Consider the following 12,500-nt stretch of genomic DNA (forward strand, 5'->3'; position numbering starts at 1 on the left):
TTTAAAATGAAACGCAGAACAATTTTGAGCTACATATATTTCCATAGATCAGCTCCCCTTGATTCTCTCAAAATGCTGACCTTTTGAAGAGGGAACATCACAAGGTTTGGGCAGTGCTCTGTCAGAAGCCTTGTAGGGTTTGCCTCATGCAGCCAGAGTTTGGGCTAATAAATGCATATACTGTAGTTAGAAAGCCATCTCTACCCTAATTACAGGTTGTTCTGCAGAAAATAGGTGGCTTTTTAGAGCCACTCATTTTGGAATAGATCAGTCTATGCTTTTACTGGGTTTTTGATGACTCATCAAGAAGGAAAAACTTGCTCTAAATCAAGTGTACAAATTAGGGCACTGGGACAACTGAATTTTTCTTTAGATTGCATTTATTCAATCCAATGTAGAAAAGAAAAAAAAGAGAAGAATATACATTTACTAGAAATGATGAAAGATGGAATAGATGCTTATTTTCTTTTTAAATGAAATCCAGACTTTAAAAGAAACTCAGCTGAAATCTTTGTATTTATTTCATGGATTTCAGAGGTCTGAAATATATGGAGGTTCTATTTCTGTAGCCAACAATGTATCCTGCTCATAATAAATGATATTGGTTTCTGAAATGCCCACAACAAAATTCTAACCCTTCGGGTTTTAGGCTACCTGCACTATTTTGTGGGGTGACAACATGTGTGGAGTTGTGTCCTTGCATAAGTTGGGCCACCTCCATTTACCTGACAAGCAAGATGGCATAGAAATATGTTTCAGAACTGTCAACAACCAAGGAACAGAAGCACAACACACCCATTTGTAATTGCTCTATTTATTAATACATATATCACAAATGTTCACGATATCAATGCATTCTTGTTGGCATGCTAGACAGAGGCATTATTTTTAAAGATCTTTTAAAAATATTTTGACTTTTGTTTCCCCTTCACACTCAGTTTTAAATTGATCTGATGAGGTCCTGGAAGTCTGTAATGTCAATGCAAGAACAAAATACAGAAAGAAGTAAAACAATACCATAGCAATTAATTGGGGAAAACAAAGATAATATCATTCCTTTCACAGGAAGCAACAGCACAGCTTTGTAACAGGATTATACAGGTTTCAACCAAGAGCCAAAGGCGCACTAAACTGTCTCTACACACCCAGGTACAGAACATTAATGAGCAAAGAGGCCACCTAATGCTCAACAACAATTTCCATCATGCGTGACACATGCTTTTTTCTCCTCGTGAACAATTACTGATGTGTCTCTTTATATGTCCTAGGCAGCCCAAAGAAGATAGGAATGCACCTTAGTAAAGAGAAAACCAAACCAAACAAGATTAAGCCAAAAGAACAGATAACTATCATCTGCTTATCTATGTTATGGTGTATGGCATTTATCGACCACAGTGAGGGGATAAAAGGCCTCTCCCACATTACATGCAGGCCCCAGGGGGCCAGTGATGGTGTGATAACCAGTCACCTACAATGAGCTGCAGTTGAACCAAGTACACTGGAGGAGCTGGCACGCACAGGGCCTCAGGGTGGGGTTCACTAAGACTAGCTGCAGGGGGACCTGGTTACACTCTGTGGCACAACAGGGCTTCACAAGATAGACACTATACATGATTCGGTCTGAAAGGTGGAGAAGAGACTGGGTAGGGGGGGTCAGTTGCACGCAAGGTTGGGGAAGTGGGAACAGGGCAGGTGTATTATGTACTGTGCTCTAACATTGTTTGGAAGTCTTTCAGAGATTGCTGTAGTTCCTTTTAAACACAGGTCTCTTCTTCCAACGTTCTTGAAAGACAGAGAGAGATTAAAACAAGTGAGTGATTCACCATTTATAAGAGCTTTAAAAAAATAAAGGTAACAAGCTGAAAGGAACATTTCCATATTTTCCACAATAGCATCCATCAAAACTCCTCCCCAGCACCATGGGAATGAGAATTTTGTATGTGGACAGGTACCACCAAGATTAGATAGTTAAAGTGGCCAGGCAGTCCCCCTGACCACTAAAGTGTAGTATGGGTACCCTAGGGAAACCCTCAAAATTAAACATTCCCCATTGATACTCACCTTCTCCTTACACCATCTCATACTGATTGGCTGTGATGAACCGGGACAGACAGCAGGCCAGCAGCATGCCAATCAACTGTTGCCAAGGAGACAAATGAAACAAAAATCTCAAGTTGCTGAACTATACCCTTTTTTCACTCTAGATTTAAATCTTTATTTCAAATTGATAACATAATAATTGCACATATTTCTGGAACATGACCTGATACTTTGACAGGAGTATAAACCTAGAGGTAATTTTTAGCAACCAAGTTACCACATGTGACTGGGGAAAGATTGCTAGAGAGGAACCACCAGATTGCAATGAGGGATCTAAGTTAGAGGAGGTCTAACTGCTGGTACAGAACCAGTTGGAAGCTCTGTAACTGGACATAAGGTTCCAGTTGTAGCTCACTCTAGCCATTTAAGAACAAGTTTTGATACTAAGTACTATTAAAATTTGTTCATATTGTGAGAGTAATAAAAAATAAGGACCTGGAATTCGTGAGATATTAACTAACAGGCCAAAATTTAACTCAAAGCCCTAAGTACATGCATTTGGAAGACTTCTCAGTACAGCATGACTTTTTAGCTGACAGAAAATAGTTCTTTCCTTGAGACAAGAATATAGACACTATTCTTGATCAGATATATTTTCCAGTGAGAAAAGAAAATCCTGGCTTGATAGGAGGGGAAAGTGGGGACTTAAATTCTCTTTGTGTCTCAACTCTGTAACTGTCTTAGTCCCAAGTGTGCCCATCTCTACCCAGGGCCCACCTCCTAATTTTTCAGGAGCTGCAGAACAACCAGTCACAGAAAACCTCCACCGTCTCAGAAGACTCTGTTCTCCATTTGTCTTTGTGCCCTGACCTGACCTGTGCCACAGGCAAATCTGATAAAAATGGTCTGGACAGGACACTATCAAGATTGCCTTAAGCATATCTTGCTCTGCTCATTAGAAACCCAAATTCCCAGACTGGAATCTGGAGGATCAACATTCTTTGGATGGGAACTCAAAAGTGCACTTGATCCTAGATGCCACTTTCCCTTAGCCAGTGTAGTTCCTTATCTTTAAGCAACTCCACAGGTTTTAATGGATCAGAAGTGGGAATCACCTTTAGAGATAACCTGGTACAGTATCACTTCACATGTGGCCCCAGGACTCAAACCATTAGGATCCCCTAGGACCTTGTTAGAAATGTACATTCTCAGGCCCCACCCTGGATTTGCTAAATCAGAAACATGTTTTAAGGAAGGGGCTCCCTGGACATCCGCCTGGCCCCTCCCCTACCCCCTTCTCAGGATTCACAGCACCCGTGGCTGCTCTGGGTGGTGCTGGGTGGGCAGCGCTGGGCCCGCCCCGCCGCATCCCTGGCTCAACTTCCTCCTGCACCGGCAGCTGGCCCAGCTGGAGGAAGCGGTGGAGAGGCCACATGAGCGCGGACCACGCCGTGTGCCCCAGCTGGCTCCGCAAGTCGTCCCGCCCCCACCCCAGGAAGCTGCAGCGCTACACCTGGTGCAAGAGCTGGTTTGTCCTCGGCCGAGGCCACATGAGTGGCAACCCTGATGTTTTGGAGTACTACCGAAACAAGCACTCCAGCAAGCCCATTCGCGCGATAGACCTCAGCGAGTGTGCAGTGTGGAAGCATGCGGGCCCTGGCTTCGTTCGGAAGGAGTTCCAGAACAATTTTGTGTTTATTGTCAAGACCACTTCCCGTACATTCAACCTGGTGGCCAAGACAGAGGAAGAAATGCAGGTGTGGGTGCACAGCATCAGTCAGGTCTGCAACCTGGGCCACCTGGAGGATGGTACAGATTCCCTGGAGAGCCTCACTCATACACCCTCCTTCCTTCAGCCGTCCCCTGCCAACTCCCTTCATACCACGTGTGCTGCCAGCTCCTCCTTGGCAAGAGATGATCCACACACTAATATCATAGCTGCTGAAGAAACCAGGAGTGAGGGCCGGGGATTTAGCTCAGTGGTTTCGCCACCTGCTGCGCAAGTGAGGACCCGAGTTCGATCCCCGGTACCAAAAAAAAAAAAAGGAAAAGAAACCAGGAGTGAGTCAGAGTTTCTCTTCCTTCCTGATTATCTGGTTCTGTCCAACTGCAAGAGTCGAAGACTGCAGCATGCCAGATGTGATAGTTGGTCAAACTCAGACTGCTCATTGGAACAGTCTTCATTTGACAATGTTTTTGTGGATGGCCTGCAGCAACTATCCTCCAGTAACTTGGTCTACCCCTCACACCATGGGAATGGATCTCAGGAGATGCCTTACATAAGACCCCAGACTGTTCGGATCAGGAATCGAGAAATCAATGAACCATCCAGAGACCACTTGTCTTCTTCATCATTGCTGGAAACGTCCTTGAATTCCACTATTCAGGCAGATAAAACCCAAGTGTCCTTGCCCTGCGGGGCAAAAGAACTAGACATGGTGTGCAACACTCCGCCCTGCCACCCTCCTAAGCCAAGCCATCTCTCTGAACGGCGCCCAGAGAAACAGCTCTCATGGAGTGAGCACAGTGGCAGCAAGAGGCCAGAATGCACCCTGGTGCCCAGGAGAATTTCTCTATCTGGTTTAGACCACATTAGGGCCTGGAAAGCTGATGTAGAAAGCCAATCCTTAAGACACCGAGACAAGCGGCTTAGTTTAAATCTGCCTTGCAGGTGCTCCCTGATGTACCCCACAGCTGTAACCAGTGCTGAAGACAGCTACATACCCATGAGCCCCCGGGCCACGGCCTCTGGTCTTGCCCCCCACTGCAGCCAGGATGATTACATCCCAATGAGCTTGGGAGGCATCTCCAGCCCACTGCCTGAACTACCTGCAGACTTGGAACCTCCCCCGGTGAATCGAGATCTCAAGCCTCAATGGAAACCACGGCCCCCTCCCCTGGACCTGAGGAACCTCTCCATCATCCAGGAGCACACATCTCTAACCAGGACCTGCACTGTGCCTTGAGGAGGAAAGCTACATTCAAATGGAGGAGTACCGGACAGCCAACTCCCTGAGCAGTGGCGGTCTTTCCTGGACAAAGAAAATCAGCCTGGATTATTTGGCCCTAGACTTCAATTCACCGTCACCAGCCCCCATTCAGCAGAAACCTCTGCTTTCGAAAGACCAAAGAGTAGACTATGTCCAAGTGGATGAGCAAAAGGCCCAGGCTCTCCAGAGCACTAAGCAGGAGTGGACAGAGGCAATCCAAAGTGTGAGAGTGCAGGATGGAGGAGAAGGCTCTCAACCCTTCAAGTCAGGAAGGTCAACGACTCAGGAACACTGGGAGCTAAGCTTTCCTTGGACAGGGAGGAGCCCTCAAGCCCAGCACACAAGCCCCTCGTAGTCATTGTATGGGCCACTTTAACCTGGAGCACAGACCGGCTGCATCATTGCAACTAAGTCCAGGCCGAGGGCTTCTGTCAGGACTACCTTTCTCCTCTTAATGATTTCCTCAACCTCCATTTATATAATCTCTGTACTCACTGTCACACTGATTTTTCACATTCACTTTTCTTTCATTGTTTCATTTTTGGCATTAATAAAAGTCTTATAAGAAGGAAAAAAAAAGAAACATGTTTTAATAAAGTCTCCAGGGGAAGGAACTCTACCTAGTCACCCTTGTCTTACAGGTGAAACACCTGCAGTCATTCCAGTTCACACTGTTTGGCAGAGTAACCCCTGCACTCTTTCTCTTGGCTCTTAATACATCAGTGAGAGGTCAGTCCTGATTCTTATCTTTTTTAAAAAATTAAAACTGTGCCGTGAAATATGCAAAGTATAAACTCTGTCAGGGAAGGAAAACTCATCACCTCATGGCACTCACCCTATCACCCACCAAGGCTTTGGCCAATGTCATTTCATGCCACAAAATACATAATATCTAGTACTTTGTACCAAGTGGCCAAAGGTATCATAGCTGTAACCTTCAGAATATTCTGTCAAATGAAAAATTAAAACCTTCCCACGAACTGGAATTATATACTTGCTAGTGTCAAAAATTAGATTCCAGCCAAAAAACAAGTATTGGAGCTACTTAACACATTCAAACATAACAAATTGTTGACTACTGCAAACCTGTGCAATATGATAATCCCAATTTTATAAATAAGAGAATAGGTTTCTCCCCCAAACTACACCAGTCATCCACCCTTTCTATCTGAGAATAGGTCCAGTTTTGTCCTGCTACATAGAAAAAGTAAACAGGTACTCTTTTTTTTTGGACCGGGGATCGAACTTGGGTCCTTGAGTTTGCAGGGCAGGCGGCGGCACCACTGAGCTAAACCCCCGGCCAGTAAACAGGCATTCTTAAAAGAACCACTAGCACCTAATAAATTAGCCCAGCAGACTGGGGGCCTTGGGTCAGATAGGGGATGGATTGGTGGGAATAGGATCTGTATTTTTGATGAGATCATTTTCCTTGCTAATTAATGGACTTAATTTTTTTTTAAAGCATAAAATGAATTCCTTTCAGGTGCTATCTGAGGCAAGAGCAAAAGTGACTTTGGAGCTTAACATTTAAATCAGCAAACCAGGTGAGGAGGAGGAAGTCAGTACTGTAATCCTGGATATGCAATAGATGCCCAACCTCATGCAAGGCCCTCAACTCTTACCTGTTCTGGAAAACAGCTCTACAATCTCCACTGAAGACTGTAACCTAGTAGGTTGCAAGTCTAGCAAAGCCCTAGGTCTGTTTACCTTGGGTAGACAAGTACTTACTACAGAGAACACCCTCTACCCTCACATAGCCAAACCAAGGTGTGATGCAGTATCACAAATTGAGTAATACCATGTTCAGGTTCAAGCCCTTGGCTTCTAGGCCATTTAGGGGGCTGGGAGAGAGGTTGGGGGGGTGCTCTGTACATATCCCTCTCTCTCTCTCTCTCTCTCTCTCTCTCTCCCTCTCTCCCTCTTTCTCTCCCCGAAGCCCACTTAAGTGAAAGAGTAGCTGCCAAAGGCACAGGAAAGAACTATCCTACCCAAACACATTCAACCTCCTGCCATAAATTTCTAGGGCAGCAGGACCTGCCCATCCAGACAAATGGGCTTTTCCCTGAGGGAGCAAAGACAAGGGAGTTGTAAGGAGAGAAGCATTAAACATGAGACCAAACCCTGCTGTCCAAACAAGGCCTCTGAGCTAGCCAAGCTAGCCAACAGGGGACAAAGTTCTTGCACAATCTATTCAAAGGCTGCGCTCAGCTTCATTTTTCTTGCACGTTATATCACCTTTAATCTCGGAGACAATAGACAGACAAGGCCAGTTTCTTCCAACAGCTGATAACATGAAGTTCACAAGAGCAGGTGAGAAAAAGGGTCAGGAGAAAGTGGAGGGCTGATGAGAGAAAGTGAAAGGGAGATAGAAAGCTCTGTCCTTTCCTACCCACTTTTATATCTACTCAGTAGAGCCTGCTCATTACAGGAGAGCCAAGGCACAATAATTTCATCAACATTAGTAGACATTTGTGAGGTTTTCTGCGACATTGGCTCTACAATTTCTGAACAAATGTACCTGAAGCTTTGTTTCTGCATCATTGGCCAGAATCAGTAGGGTTGCTTCTTCTTGAACAGGAATCTCTGAAGTGGCTACCACTATCCCAAGGAGGCCATGGATCATCTACTGGCCTGGAAACCAACTTCAGAATCCCCAAGGCTGTTGGCACTTTAAACAGCTGCACTGGTCTAGTAAAAGCCAGCCACGATCATTCCTCTTCCTGCCCCAAGATGAGCACCACAGGTCTCTAGTTTCTGTTCTGCTGGACCTGCCTGGCCACGTGAGTGAGTAGGAGTAGCTGTATACTACTGGGCTTTATATTTTCTTTCTGATCCAACAAGAATGTGGTACATTGATGAGATCTAAACTTACTGCAGAATGTTTCTGTTTGGCGGTTCTTTGGGACCAAAGCTCCTTGCTCACTGTTTCTATGTGTCAGAAAGCACACTCAACAATCCCCACATCAGGAATTTCTTTAGGGCAGCACAAAAAGATTAATGCTCATCAGGGCAGCTAGCCATTTATCTATGCATGAATTCCTTCGTAGGAATGTGTGAGAGGAGTGGAGGAGAGGCATTATGCAGCTTCTTCATGACATGGAGGAGGATCCATCTGACTTGGTTCATCTAACTAATGAAAATAAGATCCTGCTCCCCACCACTTATACACTCATGGACAGCCAGAAATGTTCTTGGAAATAAGATGCCTCATCTATGAGATCCCAGGTTCACTGAAGCACTCTTCTCCTCTTGTCTAGTGTTGGTATCATATCCCTTTATTTTTCCAGGGTAGCCAAGAGAGGAGACTTTAGCAGTATTTTTTTCCTCCAAGGGAACAGTCCTCCTCAAATGTCAAATGTAAACACAAGGTGCACCCTTGTGGTGCTCACAACCTGAGACTATACATACAAGCATTAGCAAGAGTGTGTGTGCAAGGTGTCAAGTGCATCCTGGACATTTGCATCAGTTATAAGGCTCAGGAACCTCTAATGCGTCCTCGGGCATTACAGACATGTTACTAAGTGTTATTACTGAGATTTTAGAGCAGCTAGAAGAAAGTCCAGGAGTGGTAAGTACCTTTGAAAGGTCTCTAGAGACTGAATTAGCTGCACTGTTTGTGATCCCACTGTAGTTTGCCTTGTGCTGGCCATGTTGAAGGTTTAATTCATTTCATGTGCCTCAAAAACAATGAGGCATAGTAAAAGAGAATTTTGAAATTGCAACAAGAAACATTCATATTGACTACAGAAACATGCTCTTGTGGGATGAAATGCCACACAGATTTTCACAACTGTTTAGGAGGAAAAGTGTTTCTACTTCTCTAAAGCGGAGCTCTCTGCTTTGCAAAAACACACTATTAGGCTAAGGTTCTACTCCTTGATCTAAGTGAGGGCCCCACAGTTCTGTTCAGTCTGTGAGAACTTATTAAACTGTAAATTTACAATTTATGCACTTTTCTGTATATTCCATATTTCATTATAAACAACTCTTAGGAACAAACTCTTAGAATTAAAGTACATCTGCATTATTAGCAGAAGGGACAGAGGTACAGATGGTTAGGTAAATCTTGAGAGTTTGAGATAGCCTATAGAGAAAGTAGAGCTCTGGAAACATTACTGAGACAACATTAATTAGGATTTGTTTGAAAAATAATCTGTCTTGAGTTAGAGCTTTTATTTGGTTGCTTGGTATCCATATCAATCCTTTGCAATATTATAGCAAGGATGTACCAGTTAGCTGGGGGAGCAGAGGCATGTGGAACAGTACCCTGCCTGATAAAAGTAGGCTAAATTTTAGATATAGCTTAATCTTGTTCCATCTTTATGTGTGTGGCTTTTTAAATTTACATAATGATCTCTTCCATTGTTTTTTAGAGAGTAGGTGGGGATAAAGGGCTATAAAGTTTAATACATAAAAATTGGGTTTCCACTTAAGAAACAGAATAGTCAAATCCAGAGACTAAAATAATGATCATGAGATGAAGTTTGCTAAATATGGGTTTTTTTAAAAACGAGTGGTGTCATGAATAATCTATAGGAGCTAAGACCAAAAAAGGACAGGTCAACCAGAAAAAATGTTTCTCCCAAATCCACAACAGCCATTTGATGTTTTGAATTGTTTATGCTCCAATTAAGCTGGCAACTTGTTCAGTTAACCTCCATTTGACCTACAGAAGAAGCAAGTTGTTTTTCTGGAGCTAGTCATTAGTTGAACTGTAACTGATACTCCCTTGATGGCAAAACTTCATTTAAGTTGAAAAAGGAAAATCAATAAGCAGATGACCTGAAGACTAATGAGCAAGGAGCTCTGACCCCATCCATCATCCTTCCCCAAGGCACAGGAAGTCAGGCCAAGAAGCTGGAGGTGGGGGAAAGGCCAGACCAGGCTCTGCACAATGATGTAGGTTACCTGGGAGAAGGCAATTCCAAATGCCACTCCAGCGATGATCCCCATGTTTGTCTCCATGAAACTGGTCACCAGATCATAACAACCCTGGAAACAGAGAGACAAGATTCTGGAGTTATGCCTTAGCCAGGTCAGGCTTGCTATATTTGCTTGCAACTCTCACATATCCTCCAACCTTAATTCAGCAAATATAATTGCAACTCATCCTAGGAATGTACTAGCATTCTATTTAAACGAACAGACCAAAACTAACAAAAAATACAAACATACAAAAAAGCATAGAGAGTAGTACAATGAACCTACACATGATACTTCCTTTGACCCCGTAATTAATATATGGCCAATCTTGTTTCATTTAAACCTCCTCAAAACCCATTCCATTCCCTGGCTAACTACTTTAGATTGGATAAGACCTTCATAGTTATTTTATCCCTCATTGCATTTTATATATGTATTCAGAGATAGTATGTCTTAAAGCAAATCCCAGACTTAATTTTTCAACAAATGTCTCAGTAGTAGGATTAAATTTAGCACGAAATCTGAAAGATCTATGAAGCAAACATTGTAGAGATAAGAGAAGTAGACACGAACAGATGAAAAGACATAAACTTGAACAGGAAACCGCAGCATCATAAACATAGTTACTAGCATTTTCATGATGAGTGACATCTTGGAAAAACAGAAAAATCATCGGGTTTGAGGGAGATGTTTGAATACCTGCCAACATTATGGAGGTTTTAGGTTTACTACTAAGGTGACAATTACAATTTTTTTGAAATACTGAAACCCTGTGCTCTAGAGTTAATTTTTCCAAAAATTAACTATGTGACCTTGAATAAGTCACTGCCCCTTTCTAGATGTCAGTAACTTTATACATAAAATGTGGGTTTCCATAAAGGTGGATTTCCCATTAACACATTGCAAAATCTTTACAAGTCATGATTAAAACTAACAATTATCATCAATTTCAATTTTAGTTTAAAACTGATGAAGTGAATTACCTTTCTTTTTTTTTTTTTTTTTGTACCGGGGATCAAACTTGGGTCCTTGTGCTTGCGAGGCAGGTGGCGGAACCACTGAGCTAAATCCCCAGCCCCAAGGTTTTGGAAAAGTTCGATTTTTTTTTTTTCGGGTACCGGGGATCGAACTTGGGAGCTTGCACTTGCAAGACAGGCAACGGAACCACTGAGCTAAATCCCCAGCCCTTGAATTACCTTTCTTTAAGATGAATGATCTGGTTGGAGTTCAACAGTGTTGCTAAACAAGTTTATGTTCTGATTGCTATTCTGGATTACATTTTATCAACCTGATTCAGATAGAAAACATCAAATACTATGCATCACCCAGGAAGCAAAGGCAAAAGCTGACTCTTCCTGTTAAACTCCTTTTAGGTCAAATGGTAGAAGTAGGAATGTGTGATTGTGTGAGTGTGCATAAGTGTGTATAAGTGTATGTGTGTGCGCATGCGCTTTCTAGCATTTATTTGGAATCAGCCAAATCAACCTAGAGTCTTGGACTGACTTATTCAGCTAGAAGATATGGCCTTTTTCTAGTTTTCTGATAAAGGGATTTGACTTCAATATATAAAGTCTGTTCAAATGAACATATTAATTCAATAAACAAGATAAAATGTTTCTTATTTATCAAGAAAATTACACCAAGTTGTAATAACATCTGAAGAGTAGCAATAACAAACAGCCCACTATGGCTCTCATTTTTAAAATTCAAATCTTAACCATTTAGCATTTTTCATAGCTTGTGAAAATTTTACCAATGCCATATCTTCTAAATGATATTTTATAATCATAGTTTGCAGAGAAAAGGTGCATTAGCTTAGCAGCAGTGCTCTGACACACAGTTTCAGTGCAATTCACAAACTACTCCTTAGTTATCTGATGTAAATATAGAGGGGAAGAAGGCACATTACGGTTTGAGGAGAGTTGTGAAATTTGATTCTCTCTAGTAGGAGCTTGCTGACTTCACTTTTACTAGTGAAATGGATACATCAGCCTACTTTTCCAAAGGTAATAGGAGGGAAAGGAGTTTTTGTTAGGAAGAGGTTGAAGCAGGAAGAGAATTCCCAAACGATAGCAGCTAAAATAGCATTTTGCCAAGGTGTCCATCATTATTGTATCTTCTCCCACAGTGATGGTGGGATGGAGGAATGAGGTCTAGCCACTGTTACGTCAGCTCAAAATATGGAAACACAAACCTGATACCATCCATAATGAAGCAATATTGGCCGTTTTCTTACTATGCAAAACGTTTTGACATAGACCCTCCTACCCCTAGCTTATGTATTCGATTCTATACATAAGCTGAGTGTTTTTCTAAAGTATGATTTCTACTCCATTTTCAGATTTTTTGTTTGCTTTTGGTAGTGCTGGGGATGGAACACAGGGCCTTATGCATGCCAGGCAAGCACTCTACCACCAAGTTATGTTCCTAACCTTATTTTTGGAGATTTTTGGAGCCATTTTATTTTGGATAAGACCACTCTAACCAGTGGGAGGAATCAGAAAAATGAAATAACTACATGGCATTAGTACAACGGTGGCAAACTGT

At 42.6% G+C, this 12,500-nt stretch overlaps 1 protein-coding gene and 1 pseudogene across 2 annotated transcripts in view; one reads left to right on the plus strand and one right to left on the minus strand.

Moving 5' to 3' along the window:
- Positions 1-798: 798 nt before the first annotated feature.
- Positions 799-12,500, minus strand: part of Tspan7 (tetraspanin 7) — a 144,479-nt gene continuing 132,777 nt past the window's right edge. For both annotated transcript variants that reach the window (XM_004850026.3, XM_087189854.1), the window contains 3 exons: positions 9,939-10,022; positions 2,062-2,137; positions 799-1,782 (listed from right to left, as the gene is read on the minus strand). In XM_004850026.3, the coding sequence (XP_004850083.1) occupies positions 2,069-2,137; positions 9,939-10,022 (153 nt within the window). In that variant the 3' untranslated portion in view covers positions 799-1,782; positions 2,062-2,068. The remainder of the gene's footprint in view (positions 1,783-2,061; positions 2,138-9,938; positions 10,023-12,500) is intronic.
- Positions 3,469-5,385, plus strand: LOC110350290 (GRB2-associated-binding protein 3 pseudogene; annotated as a pseudogene).

The sequence above is a fragment of the Heterocephalus glaber genome, unplaced genomic scaffold (assembly GCF_053883595.1).
Source record: "Heterocephalus glaber isolate CG9 unplaced genomic scaffold, H.glaber_assembly_v1.0 deba00001547, whole genome shotgun sequence".
Taxonomy (NCBI): domain Eukaryota; kingdom Metazoa; phylum Chordata; class Mammalia; order Rodentia; family Bathyergidae; genus Heterocephalus; species Heterocephalus glaber.